This window comes from Chenopodium quinoa, unplaced genomic scaffold, assembly GCF_001683475.1.
Source record: "Chenopodium quinoa cultivar QQ74 unplaced genomic scaffold, ASM168347v1, whole genome shotgun sequence".
NCBI lineage: Eukaryota > Viridiplantae > Streptophyta > Magnoliopsida > Caryophyllales > Amaranthaceae > Chenopodium > Chenopodium quinoa.
The window spans coordinates 657355-680577 of NW_018744093.1; the positions used below are offsets into that span (position 1 = coordinate 657355).

General features: G+C 36.5%; 4 protein-coding genes and 1 pseudogene across 8 annotated transcripts; all 5 read right to left on the reverse strand.

Annotated features, from left to right (window-relative positions):
• Positions 1–690: 690 nt before the first annotated feature.
• On the reverse strand, positions 691–5042 carry LOC110692107 (annotated as a pseudogene).
• Positions 5043–5600: 558 nt separating this feature from the next.
• On the reverse strand, positions 5601–6563 carry LOC110692187 (uncharacterized mitochondrial protein AtMg00810-like). Its single transcript, XM_021869186.1, has 2 exons — positions 5799–6563; positions 5601–5666 (listed from the first exon to the last, which is right to left on the reverse strand). Exons 1-2 carry the CDS (start codon positions 6561–6563, stop codon positions 5601–5603), a joined length of 831 nt encoding a protein of 276 aa, XP_021724878.1.
• A 1788-nt stretch (positions 6564–8351) lies between these two features.
• On the reverse strand, positions 8352–10486 carry LOC110692108. Its single transcript, XM_021869089.1, has 2 exons — positions 8951–10486; positions 8352–8711 (listed from the first exon to the last, which is right to left on the reverse strand). The coding sequence occupies exons 1-2, from the start codon at positions 9573–9575 to the stop codon at positions 8674–8676; spliced, it is 663 nt and encodes a 220-aa protein (XP_021724781.1). The 5' UTR covers positions 9576–10486; the 3' UTR covers positions 8352–8673.
• On the reverse strand, positions 9678–10115 carry LOC110692188. Its single transcript, XM_021869187.1, has one exon. The coding sequence runs from the start codon at positions 10113–10115 to the stop codon at positions 9678–9680; it is 438 nt and encodes a 145-aa protein (XP_021724879.1).
• Positions 10487–15037: 4551 nt separating the features above from the next.
• LOC110692109 (protein PHR1-LIKE 2-like) lies at positions 15038–21186 on the reverse strand. 5 transcript variants are annotated; one of them, XM_021869095.1, is made up of 8 exons: positions 20816–21186; positions 19611–19868; positions 17612–17688; positions 17479–17491; positions 16608–16677; positions 16426–16495; positions 16033–16165; positions 15038–15472 (listed from the first exon to the last, which is right to left on the reverse strand). In XM_021869095.1, the coding sequence occupies exons 2-8, from the start codon at positions 19858–19860 to the stop codon at positions 15465–15467; spliced, it is 621 nt and encodes a 206-aa protein (XP_021724787.1). In that variant the 5' UTR covers positions 19861–19868; positions 20816–21186; the 3' UTR covers positions 15038–15464. The 5 variants fall into 5 exon arrangements, with proteins under 5 accessions (XP_021724787.1, XP_021724786.1, XP_021724785.1 ...); XM_021869094.1 differs by having other exon boundaries at positions 16608–16686; positions 20816–21185; XM_021869093.1 differs by having other exon boundaries at positions 17437–17491; positions 20816–21183.
• Between the last annotated feature and the right edge of the window lie 2037 nt (positions 21187–23223).

A 23223-nucleotide genomic window follows, 5' to 3' on the forward strand; every position in this document is an offset into this window, starting at 1 on the left:
TTGTACATATCTAGCACAGGCAACATAGGACCACACCAGAATGATTTCACTTATTTGGGATATGGTAATTCACATTTGTTTTCACCCATAATAAAAAAGATAGATTGCTTCTCCCATCTGAAGTTAATAGTTGCGTATTATCTTATATTGTACTTGTGCTAAATAAGTTGTCACCTTTCAAATATAATACGTAGTCATAATAATTTATGACCATATTTCGATATCACTACTTAAAATGAGTGATTTTGATATTATCAAGGGTGTTTTGTAAAATCATGTCATATCCTTAATTATGAGATATTAAGAAGACAATGTGATAATGAATTTTGAAATGTCAAAGTGCTCTCTTAGACAAAGAAGCATCATTTAAAATAGCATGTCACACATTATTCAACTCCATTGTTCAATATAGCATAAAATTATCGTACACAAGAATGATAAAATGCAAGACAAAAAAATCTACTATATGCATTACTCAGTAGTCAGTAATCACTTGGAAGTAGATCCAGGAACTTTAGCATTTAGACAAATAAGTTCACAAACACATTCCTTCTTCCAACTCAAAAAGGCTTGATAGTATATATACACTGAAGTCGACTAAGCTTGGCTAACTTAGCCACTTCAGTCGCTTAAGACCAACAAGAATTCATAGAGCAATATTCACCTTTCTGTCCATAGACTACACCTTTTAGCCTGATTACTCACCTTCAATAGATGAACCTAGCAGAGATTCCCTTAGGCCCTTAGTACATAATTTTCACCAATGAACATAGAAGAGGTTTTACTTTGAAAATAAATATTCAGGTCTTGTAAAAAGTGACATATCATTAAGACCATTGATTGAATACTGATTGTGCAGGGAGCAAGCAAACTTGCTCTACTTTGACTCAATGTTTCTCTTCAGCTTTTTCAACAATGAGTTGGGATTCTGGAGGGGGATGTAATATTTCTATCAAAAACCATAATGAAATTCAGTAAACCAAAAGGCTTAAAACCTATACCATAAAACAAATCCGGTGATTACAATCACCACTTGAATGCAAAACAAGATGATAGTACCAGGTTTCCTAATTATTTATCAGAAGACGACAAATGTGTACATATTGCATGAGCTGATACTAATGCCAGTTGATGTCACACTCAACCCAAACATGCACGGTATATGCAACATATGTATTAGCCTAATTTGAAGTATATGTTCATCGATTACCTTTCACTCTTGCATTCTTCTGCCTTCTTCTGGGTTTTCCATTATAGGTTGATGTTGCAAAACACGAGTACGACACCATGGTGAATTGGCTCCTCGAGACAAGCTAATACCTTAGAGGATTTAGGTTCCAACTACACTTAACAGGTAAGCCGATAATAAGAATAAATACCAGAAGACAAACTAAAATAATGAAAAAAAAAATGATAAAAAAACACCCATAGTAGTGATAGAACACAAAAAATTATCTTAAGAGTATAGCAATACCTACATAAATCACATGTATCATACTTATACTTTCTTGTTGCACTTCCCTTGCAAGAAGTGAGTTGATCCACATCATTGGTTCCCATTCTTCCAGGATGGACCTTGTTTCCCAAATTAAGATGCTCGGACAACATAAAATTATTGAGAGATGTATAATGACATGATGTACCAAGACTACCAACTAAGAATAACTCAATTGTTCATCTACTTCAACCCAACTCCATGCTCCACACTTTTCCAGTCCTTTTGGCTTCATCAATTTTCTAATATTGGCAGCCTCATCCCAAAAGCCAGCTTCAGCATAAATGTGAGCCATTGTTAGGTATGCAATAGAATCCTGTGGCTGCAGAGCAAAGAGCTGATTAGAAACCTCTCTTCCCAATTCCACGGCACCTTATGTTTTGCAGCAACTCAATACCGAACTCAATATGACAGAATTAAGATCAAAAGGCATCTCATCCATCAATTGCATTGCCTTTCTTATATGCCCTTGTCTAGCATACAAGTCAATTAGACAAGCATATTGGTCCATTGTAAAAGACAGATCATAATCCATCATCATCTTGTTGAAGTTCTCTACAGCTCTATCAAGTAAACCCGCATGATTACAAGCCTTGCGCACTACAGTAAAGCAAATATGATCAGGGAAAAACCCTTTCCCATCATGTGATCAAAGAGCTCTAGCGCCTCTATTTCTCTTCCACTCTGAGCATACCCTGAAATTAGAGTTGTCCACAAAACATAGTTCTTTTCAATTGTTTAATCGAAAACATAACGAACTTCATCAATGCTACCGCTCTTTGAGTACATGTCAATAAGAGCGCTCAAAACAAACTGAATGGTCAAAGAACCTAATTTTATTACCAAGCCATGCACCTGCCTCCCAACCTAGAGAACTGATAGCCTCCTAGATGCATGCAAAATGCTGCTCATGGTGAAATCAGTAAAGCTAATACCTTGATTTCTCATGCGTAAAAAGAGTCTGACTGCATTTTCACGTAGAGGTTATGGCAGTGACAAGCAATCATTGAGTTGTAGACAATACTATCCCTAGTTGATGCCTCATTGAAGATCAAAACAGAAGCATCTACACTCCCACATTTTGAGTAATAATCAATCAAGGAGCTAACCGCGAAATTGTCAACCATAAAACCAAGCTTTATAACATGAGCATGAATAGTAAGCGTTGTTTAAGAGGTTCTTTTTCAGTAGAACAGACAGCAATAACACTAACATAAGTGAAGCAATTAGGTTGAATATCTCTTGTTAGCATCTTCTTAAAAAAGAAATTGGCTTCAACTCCACATCCATACTGTAGATACGCCGATATAATAGATGTCCATGACACTTCATCATGCTGCTTCTTTTCATTAAACATGCTCCTAGCATCTTCAATCCCAAAACACTTAGCATAAAAATCAACAAGCGCGCTACTCAATATTAAATTATCTCCATAACCATACTGAATTATCTTCGCGTGTATTTGCAAACCTAACTGGGAATTTCGAATCTTTGTACAAGAATTAAGGGTTGTACATAAATCATACTTATTTACATCAGTTCCAACATGTACCTTTCTCAAAAACACCCTTCTAAACTTCCAAAGAGTTCTCTTAGTTGATAGATATATCAACCTAGTTCCCCATGAAACCATTATTCTTCAACAACTTCCGACTTCTAATGAAAATATCATTGAACAGACATGTGCACTAACGGAATAATGGTAGTTACAGCAACAAGACGAACATTCAATGTTGTGTTTTAATCGCATCATATCCTCCATTCTTGACCATCATCAAAGATTCAAAGTTTCAACCATTAGAATTTGAAAGTTATCAATAGCACTCTTACAAATAAAAAGATTAAAAGAAAAACAACTAAAGTAATCAACCAGGCTTATCTTGCTGTGTTTTTGGTCATATGGTGTTAAATTATAAAGATTCAATAGCAAAAACCCAGAAACTTATGAAAAATTCAACTAATTTTGTCACAATTAATAGTTCCTAAAACATCAAAACAACCCCAGATTAAGGGAATTTCGTCGAACACTTAATAGGCATGACATATAACTAGAAGTTTACGTTAAATACAATAAACTAATTAACAGAAAAAAAAACCCAGCATGTTTTACGATGAGATTGATAAAGTTAGCACCTTTCAGTATTGAACAGCAAGAACAAATAAAGCAAAAATTAAATTAAAAATAAGATAAGTAGATTGAGGAATTTTGACAAACATATGGTGTGCAACTAAAATTTACAAAGTATAAAGCTCAAGGAGAGAAATGAAAATTTACAAAGTATGCAAAATGCAGAGAAACTGATATAAGTAGTAGCTCCAATTTCTTCAAAGCAAGGTAGAGACAAGAAATTCAACCGCCATTTATGCTCTTTTTAAAATAAAATAAAAAAAAGTAGTCACTTTTTACTTTCTTGACCAACGTGAATTCTAATTACGATTCATTCATGTTAGCCACCTCAAATTATTTTTGGATTAAGACGTTATTGTTGTTGTTGTTGGCCAATGTAAATCCTAAATATGTAATAGGGATATTGGTGTAATTACGAATGTACTACTTTTCGAGCATTTTTCAATTTTCATGGAAATCGCTCACCCATAGGCGTAGTTTACATCAATGGGTTAGCCATTTAGTAAGTGGGTTGGGTTTAATGGGTTATGATGTGAGTCTAGTTTGTGAGAGTTCTGAGAAAATGTTTGATTTATGAAATTGTAGGTGAAATGTAAGTTGTAATCTTAATTTCAATTTTATATTGTTTTATTTTTTTTTTTGGTTTTTAAAGAGCTACAAGGTAAGTGATGAGATTCAAATAGTTTCATTGTTTATTGATGTGATAAAGACTTTTGGGGGTAAATAGATCAAAATCTACTATTATCAAGGACCTCGACTCTTTATGTAAAATAGATCAAATTCTACTCAATAACTTTGTAAGTGCCAATTTTCAATTTACAACCAATTATACATTGTACATAGCACAATTAAAATCATCACTATCTTCTATCCTCAAATTTCAATACTATCCTCGCCTGCTAATCTCACACGGTACCATACTACCATATACCAAGAGAACAATTATCGTTTCAGTTTATTAAATTAGTAATGTAATCTTACAAACATTGGTACATAATCATGCAACTAATAACTCATTAATCCCACTAGACCTTTATTAATAAAAGAGACAGAAAAGCAAGAGAAGACTTCTACCAAATCAAACACACACAAAAAAAGTCAAGAACCCAAATAAAAATTCAAAAGAAACCACACATACACATTGTAGTAGAATCAAAATTCCAGGTCATGAATAGAAAAACAGTGGTCCTTTGATAATAGACAACTCATTTTTGTTTAAGAAATTATCCCAAATTCCCCATCAAATTTACCTTTTCACTCAATCTCTAAAAAGCAAAAAAATTAGAAGCAAAATAAACCCCAACTCACTTTCTCAGCTTCTCTTCTCAGTACTACTACTTCTTACAGATTCTCTCGATAGGATCGGAGAGCTCGAAAATGGTAGGATAACGTTGGATCATGGAGACAATAGACCGAGGCTTTGTTAGCGGCATTTGGAAAGGACATGAATAGACATGTAGTGCTTGGGTTTTGAAAGAAGAAAATTCTTAAGCTTCTTCACAAACCGAATTCTATTCTGTTTAATCACATGCTTATCTAATGAACGATCTCGTACAAGCTTCGGAACTGAACAACAAATCAAAAGTGTCCTCCTCTTACATTTCCCCAAAGAAACAAAACCAGCCCCACCTCTACCAATCTTATCAATTGTTATTGGGAGTATAAAGCTCGATTCGAGGGCACCACCTCTACCAATCTTATCCATTGTTATTGGGGGTATAAAGCTCGATTCAAGGACACCACCTCTACCAATCTCATCCGTTATTATTGGGGGTATAAAGCTCGATTCAAGGCCACCACCTCTACCAATCTTATCCATTGTTATTGGGGGTATAAAGCTCGATTCGAGGCCAACATAGGGTCTTCCTCTATTGGAAAAAGGGATAGGAAGAAGCAATGCCATAATTAGGTTTCAAAAGACAGAAACTTATGGAATAATCATGATTAAGAAATAGCTTTCAGTCATAGAATTGATTATCATACCAGAATGAAGGCATGAACAGCAGGCGGCGGTGCAAATGTCACAACTTCAAGCAAATCTACCTATAGAATTGTATAATTCTCATTAAACGACAACAAGCCTACTATACACATATATATAGGTTACCAAATAACCTATCGTACGTAAATACATTATACTCAAAATATACATACGGTATTTATTGTCTAACACACCCCCTCGGTTGGAGCAGGAGGAGGACGGATGGTCAAACTGTGACGAAAATCCACAAACAAAGGTGTCGGAAGACCCTTTGTGAAAATGTCCGCATACTGAAACGCGGAAGGAACATGTAGAACACGTACATCACCAAGAGAAACCTTCTTGCGGACAAAATGAATATCAATCTCAATATGCTTAGTCCGTTGATGATGAACCGGATTATGGGACATGTAAACAGCACTGATATTGTCACAATATACAATCATAGCAGATCGTAATGGACGATGTAATTCCAAGAGAAGATTACGTAACCATGTTGTTTCAGCAACAACATTCGCCACACCTCTGTACTCAGCCTCTGCACTCGATCGGGACAATGTGGCTTGTCGTTTAGACGACCAAGATATAAGATTATCACCAAGAAACACACAATAACCAGACGTCGAACGTTTGGTATCGGGACAACCACCCCAATCAGCATCAGAATAAGAAATGAGACCAGAAGAAGGAGTGGCAGATAAATGCATACCATAATCAAGTGTACCTTGTAAGTAACGAAGTACCCGTTTCAAAGAATTGTAGTGCGGGACGCGAGGATCATGCATGAACAAACACACCTGTTGAACAGCATATGATATATCTGGTCTTGTAAAGGTAAGATACTGCAGAGCCCCTGCTAACTGATGGTATAAAGACGGATCATCAAAGGGAGCACCGTTATCACCACTAAGCTTAGACTTAGTATCCACCGGAGTGTTTGCAGGCTTACAAGCACTCATATTAGCCCTGGCCAAAATTTCCTATGCATACTTGCGCTGACAAAGAAACAATTTACCCTTATGTTGCGTGACTGAGACACCCAAAAAATATGACAAGGGACCCAAGTCTTTCATTGCAAATTTTGCACTAAGGAGAGAAATAATACGTTGCCGAAGACTAACTGAAGTGCATGTCAGAATAACATCATCAACATACAAAAGAAGAAAAGTCGTTTCCGATCCTTGCCGGAAAACAAATAAAGAGTTGTCACATTTGCTGTTGACAAATCCAATACTCAAAATATAAGTAGAAAAACGTTGAAACCAAGCCCGCGGAGCCTGTTTCAAGCCATAAATAGAACGACGAAGAAGACACACATGATTGGTTAGCAGAATCAACAAAACCAGGTGGTTGATGCATATACACAGTTTCCTGAAGATTGCCATGAAGGAAAGCATTCTTGACATCAAGTTGATGAATAGACCAGTTTCGGGAAAAAGCCAAACTCAAAACAGTACGAATAGTTGCCGGTTTAACAACCGGGCTAAAAGTTTCACCACAATCGATACCAATTTCCTGACTTTTACCATTTGCAACAAGCCGCGCCTTATAACGCTCAAAAGACCCATCTGCCCTCTCCTTATGTGTAAAGACCCAAAGACATCGAATAATGTTAGCATCATGAGGTCTAGGAACCAAATCCCATGTGTGTGAGTCAATCATGGCCTTATACTCATCAGACATAGCATTGTACCAATTGGGATCCTTTAAAGCATGGATAGGAGAACGGGGAATAGGAGACCTGGTGGGAGATGGAGATGAACCCACCAAAAAATTTACATATTTTGGTTGGGTTTATAAATTCTAGATTTAGCACGGGTCTGCATAGTATGTGAGGAAGGGAAAGTGTTTGGCTGATTTGTGGAAGAAGAAGAGGAGCAGCGCACAGCAACCGCATGGTCAGTAGCTGGGCTGTCCAAAGTACTACCAGGGCTAGCAGAAACCGAGTTGTAGAGGGAGTAGTAGCAACAGTGTCAGCTGAACTGTGGGCAGTTGCAGGGAGAGGCGAACCATGCGCGGGGATGGCACGGTCAGTAGGAGTTGAGGACACTAGCAAAGGAAGGGGAGAGGAAGTATCTTGATTATTAAAAAAAATCATAATCAGAAGTATTAGGAGTGTAGTATGACGAGTAAGGAAACATAGATTCATCAAACACTACATGACGAGAAATGATGATTTTCTTTGTCTGAATATCAAGACAATGATACCCTCGGTGAGATGAGGGATATCCTAAGAAAACACAAGGAGTAGATCTTGGGCTCATTTTATTAGAAGAAGTAGCCGAAAGATTAGGGAAACACAAACATCCAAAGGTACGAATGTGTTCATAAGAAGGCGCCTTATTGTAAAGTATGTGCATCGGAGTGAGATTATGGAGAAGACGGGTAGGACGAATATTCAGAAGATATGTTGCGGCATGTAAGGATTCTACCCAAAAGGAGGGAGGAAGAGAAGCATGAAAAAGCATAGACCTACTGATATTATTAATAGTCCTAATCATCCGTTCTGCTTTTCCATTTTGAGGAGAAGTATGTGGGAAAGAATGGCGCCATATCATGCCGGAGGACAGGGAAAAATGAGTAAAAGCATCATTATCATATTCTTGTCCATTGTCACGCTGTAAATCTTTAATAGGACGGCCAAATTGTGTCTGAACATATTTATGAAAATTAACAAAGGTAGTAAAGACATCAGATTTAGACCGCAACGGAAATACCCACAAAAAATGCGAATTGTCATCCAAAAATAACAAATAATATCGGAAACCAGTGTGACTATTAATCGGGTAAGTAAACAAATCAGTGTGAATAATGTCAAAAGGAGCATAAGTCATAGTAGTAGAAACTGAAAATGGTAGTCGACAATGTTTGCCTAATTGACAACCAGTACAGATATGAAGACTAGAGCCTTTATTACAACGAATTAAATTATGACTCCTAAGAAAATCAATAACTTGGTTTCCAGGATGACCCAACCGGTTATGCCAGACGTCGGAAGATAATGCAGCAAAAACGGAAGGAGAGGAAGATGATGTGTTTGCAGCAGAAATAGGATAAAGAGAACCAACACTATTGCACCGCGTCATAATTTTCCCCGTCCGGAGGTCCTTCACAGAAAAATCAAAAGGGTCAAATTCCACAGATACATTATTGTCGGAAGTGAATTGACGAACCGAAATTAAATTTTTAATAATTTTAGGAGTATACAACGTGTTTCGGAGTAAGAAAGGAGGAAAAGGTTTAGGAAGAGTGGATGTGGTAGTGCCTGTTACTGGAATTTTCGAACCATCACCAACAAAAATATGTGAATTTAAAGGACAGAAATTGGACATAGAAGAATTGATACCTGTATCATTCATGAGATGCGAAGTTGCACCCGTACCCATAAACCAATTTTGGTCCGGAGCTTGAAGACTCATAGCACTAAACCAATCAGGGAGAGAACTAGACTGTAAACCATAAGCTGCGGTAGAAGACACCGAGTCATGTGAAGGAGCAGAGGCAATCAAAGCAGCCTGTTGATGTTTAGGAGCAGGGCCCAGCAGACCTTGCTGTGAGGGACGATGCTGGGGCAGCGAAGGCTGATGTTGTGGGAAAGAGCCACGCCACGGGGCAGCCTGCGAAGGGTAAGGACAAGGGGGATAAAACCCACCCCAAGGACCTGGCCAAGGAAACCAACCAAGCGGAGGTTGCGACATACGGGAACCCCCACCAGACGGAGGTTGTGACATACGGGAACCCCCAGCCTTCGCACCCTTATTCTTCTTGCCTTTGGACTGCCTACCATAATTCAGCGGCCTAGGACCACCGGTAGAGGGAGCAGAGAAACCAGGGGTGTCCGAAGCAGCCAACAAAATAGAAGTATTATCCTGAGATTGCTTCTCACGGCTAACCCTATCAAGTTCTAACATAGAGCAAGCTTTTGTAAACGAAGGCAGTGGATTACCTTGTTGAATAAGTGTAGCAACCATAGCATATTCCGGGGTAAGTTTCCCGGCGAGTTGAAGAACCAGGCGTTCTTCAGAAATTGGATGACCAAGAGCAGCCAATTGGTCGGAGATTTCCTTGAGCCGCTAACAATATTGAGCAAGAGAAGTGGAATTCGTCAATGTGATGGTCCTAAATTGATTCTCAAGATGAACAATTCTAGTGCCTTCATTGTCCTGAAAAAGAGCCTTCAATTTGTGCCAAGCCACCATTGTCGTAGATTTCTCATCAAGTATCCGGTACAATAGGTCAGTAGAAATCGTACCATATAACCATTGGAGAACTGCTGCATCCAGACGATCCCATAATTCATCATCTATGTCACGCGGTTTCGAGACCGAAGAATCGATATGATCAAGGACTTGATAAACCTTAGCGGTGTTGCGGAAGAGTGTAGCCCACGGAGTATACTGCACTGATTCACCGTCCAAAACCAAGGGAACAAGGTTTCGGATATTCGTGACACCCAATGCCGGATGAAAGGGAGAGACCACAGAAGATTTGGAAGACGGATCAGTTGTCATGAGGAAGCAAACAACCAGAGAACAGAGAGCAAATAAGAAGGGAAAGCAAACCGGAGAAGAAAAGAAAACCCGTGCCGGAGCAGTCACCGGAGAGGGAGAACGGAGAGGATCGTAGAGAAGAGTGGGCTAGGGTTTTGTCCTGATACCATGTAGAATTGTATAATTCTCATTAAACGGCAACAAGCCTACTATACACATATATATAGGTTACCAAATAACCTATCGTACATAAATACATTATACTCAAAATATACATACGGTATTTATTGTCTAACACTACCATTGATGACCATGTCAATTAGCAGTGCAAACTAAATAGTCTATGCAGCAAAATTCAAATTTCCCACAAACAAAAACTAAAAAAAATAAATTAACCAAGAATTAAATAACAGAAAGCATTACATTGACATAACTGATGATAATGGAGTAATAATGCAAATTGAACAGAAATAAGGCAAGACAAATTGAGAATGAATTGAGCACAAAATCATAGTAAAAAATTAATTCATTTAAAAATTAAGAAACTAAATTTGAAAAATTAGGCAACTTAAAAGACATAATTCCACAAATTAAGAATTTACCTTAACGTGCTCAAAACCGCCTCATCGCCGTATAGATGATAATGGAGTAATAATGCAAATATTACTGTATTAGTATTATGGATTTATTTTTTTTGATGCAAAGTATTATGAATTTATGGCCTTATGGGAAATGAAATTGGGTTGGGATTTAAAGGGTAGTGTGGTCTTTAGCATGTTAAGGGTATGTTCAGTTAGCTTAATTTCAGTTCAGTTCAATTTTTAATTTCCTTCTCTTGTAAACAATTCATTTCAGCTCTATTTAGTTCATTTCAGTTGTTTTCAATAAATCATAACAGACCCTAAAATTTTTATATTTATTCTTATTTTTATTTTTATTTTTTTTGTTAAATAATTTCTCTGTTTTTTTTTTAATTGCACCATTTAGATTGGACACCAGATTTTATGTTTACGAAGAAGTTGACTATGAAGTTAGCTGGAAGACTTTGTTTCTGAGCCTGAGCCGGAGATTGATCTGGCGCCAGCCAGTGATGGTATTTTAGAGTTAGAGGTTCTGAAGCAGCAAATGGCAATTGGAGGCCAATCTCAAGGCTAAGGGGGTGATTTAGTACATCTTTGAAAATTTTCTCATACTTTGATACAATTTTAGTCAGCTTTAATAGTCTCAACATGCTCAAGAATCCTTGTCTTCAGAGGTCTTGTTTATACATTAACAAAGTATCTTAGCATGTTTGCTTCTCTATTAAGAAAAAAAAAAAAAAAGAAAAAAAAAAAGGGAGTAAATTCAGTAAAAAAAACAAAGTAAGTAAAAGGAAATAAGCACAAAAGAACATTTGATTGATAACTGGCTTCTAGAGGATGCACGATGAAACTGATGCAGAAATACAAAGGCCAAGCCATTGGCGGTTAGCTGCAAAATACAGTGTAAGTCGTGCAATTGCTGGCCTTTTTGCCACAATATTTCACCAAGAGCAGCTTCTGAATTAATAACCTGCAATTAAGGTACCTTGACATACATAGGCTAAACATAGATGGATCACAATTACAATGCCATGAACTCCAGCCTGATGCAGAGTGCAGTTGAGAAATGGAGCGACGAGCAAGAGACTTATGAACTGCAAGCCCTGTTAGTGATGCCTGCACTCTTAAGACACCATAATTATTATTTACTCGCTAGCAAGCATGCAAAACAGCAACTAAAAAGCAACTTGTTTTTCTTTTTTCTTTGTGTCAGTGTATAATATGGTTAAACAGCACCTCGCCCCTAACAGAGTAGACCTGGGATGAAGAAGTGAAGATAAAGGGAATGACACCATGGAAGAGGAGCAGGGGGTAAGGGTAAGACGGGGAGACAAACAGATAACTTGACAGAAACCAGCAATTCATTATACAATAATTTAAGGCAGCATGGACATGTGGAATCAGCTAACACAAGACAAATTGCCATGGCAGATCAACCGAAAATCTTAGGAGTTGCACTGTTTGGGTAGAGCTTCCCATGGTTCTGTATTTTAGAGCGTATCTCAATGTTGTGGTGTAATCGTATAATGTTACCTGCTCATACGGTATTTGAAAAGTTCTAGAATTTTGTCTCTAAATCTTAGTTATTTATTAGTTAATGCGATGAATTTTTCTATGGATGGCAAATAGTAATTACTTTTGTGGGATTTGTGAGGTTCATATTCATGTTGGGTGTTTATCACGTAAGAGTTCCATCTTCCCCAATCGCGATGCCGAACCCTACCCCTAATACAGTGGTATTAGCCCCCCGCATTAGAGTGTAATTTTGTAGTAATGGGTCCTTATAGCGGAGCAATTGGCCCAAAAAAGATTATTGATGCCATCTTATTTATTTCGGAAGCAGGGAAAAGTTTTGATGCGAAAGTCAAGCTTTTTAAGAAGAATATCAAGGTGGAAATGTTACCTTCCATATTCTGGTGGGAGAATAAGGATGATTTGGTGAAAAAAGCTCAAGGATGTGTGTTTTTCAGAGATCTGACATTCATGGATGAATTGACACACATAATCGGTGACTCCAAAGGTCAAGAGAAGCTGAGGAAGGTTAGGGAATTTCTTAGGGAGAGATTGTCCGCCTTTAAAATGATTTTTAGATATATTCCTAGCGATCGCACTTATGAGTTTCGAGCATTTTCGCCATTTTTTGAGGATGTTGATCAAATGATGGCACGACATTTTGAGGATGTTAAGGGTGTACCGTGTTTGTGGTTTGCTGACCACGATGAGGACTCCTCCCAACCATCAAAGGACCGCCTACGTTCCTTTTCTGGGACTTTGGGGTTAATCAGGTACTCACTTACTTGAATATGTATACCAACTATAATATCATTTCAATTATGATTAATTGATTATTATATACCAAGTAGACATTTATTTTTTGTGGTTATTAATCTTGATTCATTGATTGATGTTGTTGTTTAACTCGTAGAAATTGTGACATCCTAGTAGCAAACGTGCTTCATGTTGTCTTCTGTTTTTTTGAGCTTATTATGTATTATACATTACCTATATTTACCCACCAATGCATCATCAGCCTTCCTTGCTGATAATGTTTTGTTGATGAATGGTGCTTAAATGCCTTCTTGTGTCAACCCAAAATATTGACTACTGTTTGTTTTTCTTTTTCCCCTATTTCTATATGATAATTTACCTCAAGTTAGGGTAATTCTTACCCTTGTATGGCGCAAGGATGGATGTTACTTGTACCTATATCTTCTATGTTAGATAAAGTAATAAAGCTAATTTAAGTGAGTGTATTTTTTTTTAGGGTGTGTGTTGAATGAAGATAAGTCAAATTTCTTCTAAAGGCCAAATTTGTGCAAGGATTGGGAGTCTGTGCATGGTGCAGAGCTAAGACAAGCTCCCTTAAGTTAGCCATAGAATTAAGGTAATAATTTATTCACATGTGATTTTTGTTTGCTATAAAATATACTTGTAGGAATCTTGATACGAGTGAGAATGATGCTGATGCAAAATATTACAATGTCACAATACAATTTGCACTATGAGGAATGTCACAAGGCATTGAAACAATTGTGCTCCTTGTCTTTAATAAGGGTAATTATCCTTAATTACCAATATTATTGATGCTAAGTGTCATCTCCAGCTTATTAATAAGAGATGAAATGCTGCATTCCTTAAATAATAAACAAAAGACATTATTGCTTAAAGGTGACTATTGTGGAATTTTAGGCAAAGGAGAATGGTGGTTTCGAAGAAGTCGACTATGAAGTTAGCTGGAAGGACTTTGTTTCTGTTTCTTAGCAGGAGAATGATTGATTTGGCGCCGGCTAGTAAGGATATTTCTGAGTTAAAGGTCCTGAAGCACCAAATGGAAGTGATGTAGGAGCAAATGAGGATATTGGAGGCCAAACTCAATATTCTCAAGGATAAAGGGGATTAACTTAAGAGTCGTTTGATTGGATCATTTGGAATGGGTTTTAGAATCTATTCCATCCTTTTTTTTTTTTTGTTTGGTTGAGTTTTTTTTTACCTATAGTATCTTATACCTAAGGAGTTCTAACTCAATCTCAAACCCCTGGAATTCCATACCACCTCCCCTCTTAAGATTCACAATCCATTCTTTTAATGAAGTATATAATCCATTTTAACTATAAAACCAATCAGCTTTAGACTAGTATGAGTTTTAGAATCCATACCTTTAGTATGGCATTTAATACAGTAGCTATTAGCTAGCAACAGTAGGCTATTTCTCTTTGGCACATGAACTCGATGTGTTTGTATATTTTGTAATAATATATCCTCCACAAGCTAAGGTGCTCCAATTTGAACTTTGCCATCCATATTTCTCAATATTTAATCCAAGTTTGATTTTAGATTTAGTAAGTTAAATGTTGATTAATAGATTGCTTAATTAATAAAATCCCACTAAATTGAATAGCTAATTTGTATATATAATTTCAATTATTGGCTCGGCCGATTTTATGATCACTTCTATGTCAATTGTCTCGCTTTCCCTCCCATTCAAAAATGATGAACCCTAAATTCCTCCAAATTGAATGCTCTTGAATCTTTGATTTCTTGCTTTTAATGTTGTAATTTGTTATACGGGTTGTAGTTCCATCTTCCTCAATGCTTAAATTAAGGGATTTTAATCAAGGGACAAGGGGGTGAAAAGAATGTTGAGCGATATCATTCATTTGAGAGAATATCTTGAGACGCAAACAGAAAATTAAGTTCAAGAATAAAATTTTAAAAAGCAGGAAAAAAAAAAACCTAAAATGCTCATTAATCATTTGCATATAATTTGAACAACTAAAGAGTAAATGATAGGAAAAAAAAATGACTCATGAGAAATAATGAACTAGTTATGAAGATATTAGCTAGAAAAAAAAAATGAAAATATTGACACTAAACTACTAATTCACATATAGATATCAATTACATCAGTAGGAAATCAAAGTCCCTTGAGCAAGCACCCATCCAAGTTGCAAACTACAACAATTACAATCCATTAGAATTTAAGATTGTCATGAAAATTCAACAGGATATACTACTACGCGGAATTACCAAATGACAAGGCACAAAATTGGTACTAAGGGCGCATGTGTAACTCTAGAGAGTCCACACACGGCGTTGAGTTTATATTTCCTCAAATATGAATAAAAGGAGATGTAGATGCATCTCATGTTAGAAACATTAGTAATTAAATTTACAAGCTCTACGTTCTTCCGGTTAGAAATATGACACATGAAGCAAGGTTGACAGAAGTATTACACAAATCAGCATCATTCAAGCACTTTGTCCACCATTGACGAGTGTAATTCCAACTTCAGGTAGCTGAAATGCAAACTCCATCAATTTGTATAAATTAAGATGTCATAAATTAAGCCAGCTAAGCTGTCCTTCCAAACAAGATCCAACGCTCACTAAACCAAGCCCATAATTGCCCTTGCGCTCCACACCAGCTAAAAATCATTCATTCTGAAACCTCAAAAACATTATACCGTGTCAACTGTCAAACAACTCTCAGCAGAACAGTCATCCCTCAAGGGATTTACAGTGTGTTTGGATAGAGTAAGATGGAGGGAATGAGCAGAAGAGAAAGTGAGAGATTCGCCTTTCCTTGTTTGGATGTGACTTGGGAGAGGCAAGGGAAGGGAATTGGAGGAGTCCATTTCCTTCCCTTTAAACAGACCAAATCTTTACAGAATTGATCGAAAAACGAAGGCTCACACCTTCCCTCCCCTCACTTCCCTTTCTGAATCCACCCCCCCCCCCCACCCCCCACCCCCCCGGGGTTCCCCTCCCCTCCCTTTCCTTCCACAATAGCTATCCAAACATAGATAGTTGGGCACTTTATAAGGACTGTAAAGAGTTAATTAGTTTCCAAGCCTGACCTTGAAGTGTCTGCGCATGATTTTCTGCAATTGCAACCCCCATAAGTTGATCTGCAAGGATCTTACACGCTCTCTCAAGCATTGCCATATATCTTCGCTCTGCATCCTGGCGTATCTGTAAGTGCTTCTCAGCCTACAGTAAGTAAACAACAAAACAAATTGATCAACTGCCTTCAACTTCTCACAGAACTAATTAGTGATAGACCACAAAAGATAATTAGTCATGCAAATAAATCAACAATTCTATGGCTTTGTTCTTTTCACCCAAGTGAAATTAAGTTTTAAAAAGGGCTACCCAAGAAGTTAATTTCACTTAGGTGAAAAGAACAAAGCCATAGGGTGTATTGAACAAGCCTTAATGTTGCATACACTAGAACTGAGGAACTTACATACCTCAACCTGCAAATGTAGTTTAGTCTGCACCTCCATTTGAGTTCTCAAGGCCTCCTTAACCTTAAAACCCCTTTTCAAGCCCAATTCACCATGAATGTTTGCAATATTAGATGTATAAAGAGCATAAGATCTAAGAAAGCGATAATAAATACAAAAAAGAGTAAAGATTCTCAAATTCTTACTCATCCATGTCTGATGTTGGCAAACTTGAGGAAGAATTACTCGTGCGAGGGCTCTCCAAATGGTATGAAGCTGAAATCCCTTTGTTCATTATTGTGGATGATCAGTAATGACGAATGAGAGAAGTGTTTTTCTAAACTAATTACTTCAAATTCTAGTGGATGACCAATGTTTTAATACTTTAGCTATGGATATTCACATTAAAAGAAGTTCTAGCTATTTTACATTTGTTTTTTTGTTGGGAAAGATATGTAGGATTGGGACTTGAGAGTTAAAGAACACAGATATAGAACCCGATAGGATGTGAACCATCATACCTTGTAGGTCAATGAAGCATAACTAACATAATAGATAGGAGACCAATTTCCAGTCAGTTTGCACAAAGTTACAAATTAAATAATGACAACAAATTTGAGTTTAGCTTTAAAAAGAATGTCCTATGTGAAAATCCATGATAATGCACGTCCACTCAATGTGATACTGAAATTAATAATGAAACATAATTTATTACTGGGAATAATTTACATTACTTTAGACATTGACGTGGAACAATTTATACAAAATGGCATATGAGTTCCTACTTTCCCCTTAAATTCATGACCTTGTACCAAATGAGCAATCATTTTGAACAATTGCATTGCCAAGCTTGTTAATCAAAAAAAGAAGAGACAATCAAGCAAGACATTTCCTTTGCATACAGGATACAAGAAAAGTAAGAATTTTGATTAGAAAAAAAATCTGAAGAATTTGTTTTACGGCATGAAATGTTGTATTACTTGAATATGATGCCATCTTTAATTATATAAATACTTATTTTAGTGTAACACGCACCATCTTTTGGAGCCTCAATCATATCCTTCCCCGATTGCTTACCTAATCTGTATTTCTGCCATGTAAAATAGAAAGAAAGAAAAAACCAGTCAGATAATTACCACAAAGTTAACAATGGTTGCATTATTTAACTCTCTGAACATGTGGAGAAAATAGTTAAAGAACAAACTTAAACCTGAAGATGACTTTTCAAATGGAAAAGAGTCAATCCTTTCACACCCATTGTCCGCATTATAGCCTTAGGTGTAGCTTCTGCACAGATAAATCACATTCAAACATGCATTAGAAGATCATACATGGACATTTTTTTTCAACTAGCAAATTAAATGGAGACAAAAACCAATGAAGGTCTTGCTAAGAAAACAGGGCTCCAATTTGGAAAACAAGATTGACAGGCTATAAGAAAAGCTATACATCAAGGAATAAATCTATAAAAAGCAATCACAACAAAAAACTAGACATTCAATAGGAAAGCTATAAGTTACTCAGTATAGGAGCAACAGCAGCATTGACAACGTAATAGCCCAACATATACTCACCATATGCCCAGGTTAGGGAGGTCCACAGCTTTGCCTATAGCCATGAACCAGTAGACAGACTATTTCTATAATTAAAATTCACATAGCAGTATAGCACTTCTAACAAAATTAAATGGCAATCATATATCACGCAGTCTTAAAAAAAATAATCTTCGTATTAGATTGATAAAATACTCCAAAAAAAAAAATAAAAAATAAAAAATCACACATGAGGATCACCTACAAGCCGTACAACTGAATGAAGCTTCAAAGGCATAATCATCTGTATGAATTTATGGTTTATAGGTCTAAGTAGATAGTATGATGGATAATGGTACAAGGTTACATTTGAATATGCAACACATTCCTTTCATCTTTACCAAGTTCCTTTTTATATTGGCATCCCTAAAGCTCTCCGTAGCATATCAAAAAAATAAATTCAATTTCATATTGCAAACAACTCTCAAAAGCATACCAAAGATGGCATCTCATAATCACACATGTCAAAGGAAAGTCCTAACAATGTACTTCTACTTCATTATCATCATCCCTTGCCACACAAAAACTCTACGAGGCAGCATTGCAGCAACAATACATCAAATGGCACGGACCCATTTGACCTTCTACGAAAGCAAAATTAATCAAAATCTCTACAACAATAATTTGAAGCACTTCTTTCACCGTATCACTTTCTCCTATACATTGGGACAACCATAAAACCTTACTAATACTCTGTAAGTCCATATCCCCTCTCACTTTCGTGTACCGCACAATAGCATATGATGCCATCTTTTATCAAAACAGAATTGCAGTTAGCCTCCATGTCACATTGCCACTTATGTAGAATGGCCAACAACTTCGATTTATAAGGAAATACAATATTTTACTGACCAATAAGATGAAAGCCTAAATTGCGAAGAACATATAATTTCTCCTCAAGCATCTTGCAGGCACCCAAATTTAGAAAGAATACCCAAAAAAAAAAAAAACCCACATTTCTTCATAATTCCATACATTATTATAACAATAACCTCCTCACCTTAATTCTACCAACCCTAATCTCCAAAAAAATCCAATTCCACAAATGGCACTATCCAAGAACCATTTCTAGTATCAACCATGACTCCATGAGATCATCATATTCTATGACTCTAGGCATTCCAACACCCAACTTACCATGTTCAGACACACAACAACAAAGCACATTAAAGTACAAACCAGTTTGCACAATTAACACCAACAATGTGGATGTGAGCTATCTTACTCGGTAAAGTCTTAGAGGGTCGATACTTGTAACATACCCAAGATCAAATCCCATCTACATCTCTACTTTCACGGCTAATGGCAATCTATCCACCCAAAAAACCCAACATTACTACCACAATTACATTAGCCCCTTTAATTCCACAAAACAAAATCAACCCATTTACACAATAAATAGCATCAAACAAAAGTACAAAAAGATTCCACAATAATTACAAAACATATAAAGGTAAAACGACTCAAAGTCATAAATGCACACCAAATCAACAATGTCATACTACTAGATACTACCCATAAAACAAAATCAGCGAAACCTTAAAAATCAAAAACCAAAAAAAAAAAAAGAAAGTAAATTTATCAGATCCAAAAAGAAATTAACAGATAAAAACTAACTGTTGGGCCCGCCAAGCTGAGTGACAGCATCAACAAAGCGTTCATGGAGGTCGGCAGTCCACCGGAGACGTGGCTTTGGATCGGAAGTCAACACCAAACGTGGGTCCCCTGCGGCGGCGGCGGAAGTGGAGGTGGGACCCACTTGATGAATCTCATCAATGGGACCCGCCATTACACTTAAAGATTCATGGAGTTGCTGCTGCTGTTGCTGAGGATTATGATGATGGGGTTGAATAAATCTTGTATACATTTTCAATCCTAAAAAAAAAAAAAAAAAAAAAATTGAAAATTGAAGAGAATTGATGAAATTAATACCCGAAAATTGAAAAAGATTGGAAATTTAAGCAAAAAGGTTGAAACTTTGAAAGTAACAGGAAATAAAAAGGGGAGAGAATCTGTAAGAAGTAGTAGTACTGAGAAAGTGAGTTGGGTTTATTTTGCTTCTAATTTTTTTTTTATTTTTAGAGATCGAGTGAAAAGGTAAATTTGATGGGGAATTGGGGATAATTTCTTAAACAATTTTTTGGTGAAATGAGTTGTCTATTATCAAAGGACCACTGTTTTTCTCTGGAATTTTGGTTCTACTACAGTCAGTGGCGTGGAGCCAGGATTTTCAACTTGGGGAACAAAAAGCTGTAACTTGACAAAAAGCTTAACAAAAAAAAAAAATTCAAACACACAAATTGGTAATACCTAATATTAAAATTTGACTCATTTTCATTGAGTTTCGGTCTTTTAAACAAGAATTGTCGATGATCGGGTTGTTTACTTGTTGCCTTGGATTTGTTTGAATTAGGTGAATCTATTGACATTTCCTAATTAAATTGAAAAATATATATCAATTTCCACAATCCACAATTCCACATCATTACATAATAATAAAACCTAAAATTCTAAATTTCTAATTCAACTATACATTTCAATAAATTCACAAAAACAGGAGAAAAAAATGCAATCAAAAGTTCACAAAATTAACTATACATTTCATTATTACAATAAATTCACAAAAACAGAAGAAAAAACAAGTAATAAACCAATTAACCAACAGATTTCAATATTCAGAGATTTCAATAAGACAATAAACCAACACATTTCAAAATTTCAATAGTTTAATACTTCAAATCTTCAATACCCAGAATAATTGAATAAAAGTATTAAACAAGTAATAAACTAATAATTCAGAGATTAAATTCAGATTTACATACCGTGAATTGGGTCTAGCGATTTAGCGAAGTAAGCGAAGTCGAATGGGGAGCAGCGAGTCCAGCGACGAGCCGACGAACGGACGAAGCAGTGACGGCGGCGACTCGACGGGCGGAGGGACGGAGTGCCGGGAGTGGAGCCGACGAGCGAGAGCGGCGGACTGGCAGAGGATTTTCGTACTTCGAAGAGAGAGGAAAGAGGAAAGTTAGGTTTCACTTTTAGGTTCTTGACTTTTTTTTTTTTTTTGTTTGAGTTGAGTTGGCAGAAGTCTTCTCTTGCTTTTCTGTCTCTTTTATTAATAAAGGTCAAGTGGGATTAATGAGTTATTACTTGCATGATTATGTACCAATGTTTGTATGATTACATCTTTTAAGATTACTAATTTAATAAAGTGAAACGATAATTGTTCTTTTGGTATATGGTAGTATGGTATCGTGTGAGATTAGCACGCGAGAATTTGATCTACTATTATCAAGGACCTCAACTCTTTATGAAAAATAGATCAAATTCTCTTCAATAACTTTTTAAGTGCCAATTTTCAATGTACAACCAATTATAAATTGTACATAGTACAATCAAAATCATCACTATCTTCTATCCTCGCCTCCTAATCTCACACGGTACCATACTACCATATATTAAGAGAACAATTATCGTTTCAGTTTATTAAATTAGTGACCTTAAAAGATGTAATCATACAAACATTGGTACATAATCATGCAACTAACTAATAACTCATTAATCCCACTTGACCTTTATTAATAAAAGAGACAAAAAAAGCAAGAGAAGACTTCTACCAAATCAAACACACACAAAAAAAGTCAAGAACCCAAATAAAAATTCAAAAGAAACCACACATACACACTGTAGTAGAACCAAAATTCCAGGTCATGAATAGAAAAACAGTGGTCCTTTGATAATAGACAACTCATTTCACCAAAAATTTGTTTAAGAAATTATCCCCAATTCCCCATCAAATTTACCTTTTCACTCAATCTCTAAAAAGCAAAAAAATTAGAAGCAAAATAAACCCCAACTCACTTTCTCAGCTTCTCTTCTCAGTACTACTACTTCTTAGATATTCTCCCCCAGTGGGGGAGCCAGGATTTTCAACTTGGGGGGACACAAAGCTTAACTTGACAAAAAGCTTAACAAAAAATTGTCGAAGATCGGGTTGTTTACTAGTTGCCTTAGATTTGTTTGAATTAGGTGAATCTTTTGACATTTCCTAATTAAATTGAAAAATATATACATAATAATAAAACCTAAGATTCTAAATTGAAAAATATATACCCATTTTACGACGTGAAAAACTGAAGAAAAAAAGAACACACAATAAGAACAAATGAAAACATAAGAGACTTACTTCCACATCACCAGATCCAAGATAAGAGATAACATTAGAAGCTACATTCTTTCTTTCCTTGCAGAATAATATCAATTCAATGAGGGCACAACTACCATGAATTGCAGCTAATAATTTAAGCCAAAGTAACATAACAAAGTCACAGTTATGTGAAAGAAGCAAAATTTATGTCTTCAAGGAAATTCAACCCAGGATTTCTATCATCAATCAAGCTTACACAACCAGTATTAGTGTAAAAATATTCAGCAATCAAGCTTTAGACTGACAAACAACTATATTGTATTTTCTCTATGAAAACATGCCTTTCAACCCATACATTAATACGTACATATAATTAAATTTACATTAGAAATCTTACTTGCTTGGGCTGTTAAAGGTTAGAGATTGCTTGATCATAATAAGACAAAATGCAATCAACCCGGCAGCTATAACTATATTACCCACAACATTGCCCATTTGCCCTTCAGCTTCGGATCAGCATTGTTTCGGGGTTTTCTGATGTCCTGCGAGAGAGTTACAATTCTGAGACTGGAACCGGACGCCTGTACCTGCAAAACAAACGGATGCTCCGGACGATTGGAGATCCGCCTCCGACGGTCAAGTTAGTACTTGATTAAGGAGTAATTAATGCAGAAATAAAAGTAATAGGGTCTCTCTAGGTGAGAGTGTTAAATGTGCGTAATCCCTCTTAATGAGGATTAATGGGCATATTTATATGCCTTGGGATGTGTGCCAGTACTAGGTTTAGGTTAAACCTAAGGCTGACTGGGCCTCCCATAATGATTGGGCCTTGTTGGCCGGTTTTCCCATTTGGCATGGGTGGACACGTGTCACATTGCAATTGGTCCAAGGAGGACGAATCTCTTGATGACACGTGGCAGGCTCCTATTGGCCTACATGAAGGACACGTGGCGAAACCTGGCTGGCCCACGTGTCGGATGCTGATTGGTGGATAAAAATCCCCTAATCATTTGCCCCTCACAGGTGGCACGTGACTGGTCACGTGTTCCTGTGACAGGTGTCGCACCGTGACAGGCGACGACC

What these genes read in the sequence shown, in the direction of transcription:
- LOC110692188 (XM_021869187.1), bottom strand. Translation starts at nt 10,115, where the DNA reads ATGACAACTGATCCGTCTTCCAAATCTTCTGTGGTCTCTCCCTTTCAT.
- LOC110692109 (XM_021869091.1), bottom strand. Translation starts at nt 19,860, where the DNA reads ATGTATACAAGATTTATTCAACCCCATCATCATAATCCTCAGCAACAG. An exon ending in GATTGAGGCTCCAAAAGATG is followed by an intron (nt 16,687 to 17,436) that starts GTGCGTGTTACA and finishes TAATGAACAAAG; the next exon opens with GGATTTCAGCTTCATACCAT. An exon ending in CCAACATCAGACATGGATGA is followed by an intron (nt 16,496 to 16,607) that starts GTAAGAATTTGA and finishes GGGCTTGAAAAG; the next exon opens with GGGTTTTAAGGTTAAGGAGG.
- LOC110692108 (XM_021869089.1), bottom strand. Translation starts at nt 9,575, where the DNA reads ATGGTTGCTACACTTATTCAACAAGGTAATCCACTGCCTTCGTTTACA. An exon ending in GCATCTCATGAATGATACAG is followed by an intron (nt 8,712 to 8,950) that starts GTATCAATTCTT and finishes TTTTCTGTGAAG; the next exon opens with GACCTCCGGACGGGGAAAAT.
- LOC110692187 (XM_021869186.1), bottom strand. Translation starts at nt 6,563, where the DNA reads ATGAGTGCTTGTAAGCCTGCAAACACTCCGGTGGATACTAAGTCTAAG. An exon ending in CTCCTGCTCCAACCGAGGGG is followed by an intron (nt 5,667 to 5,798) that starts GTGTGTTAGACA and finishes ACAATTCTATAG; the next exon opens with GTAGATTTGCTTGAAGTTGT.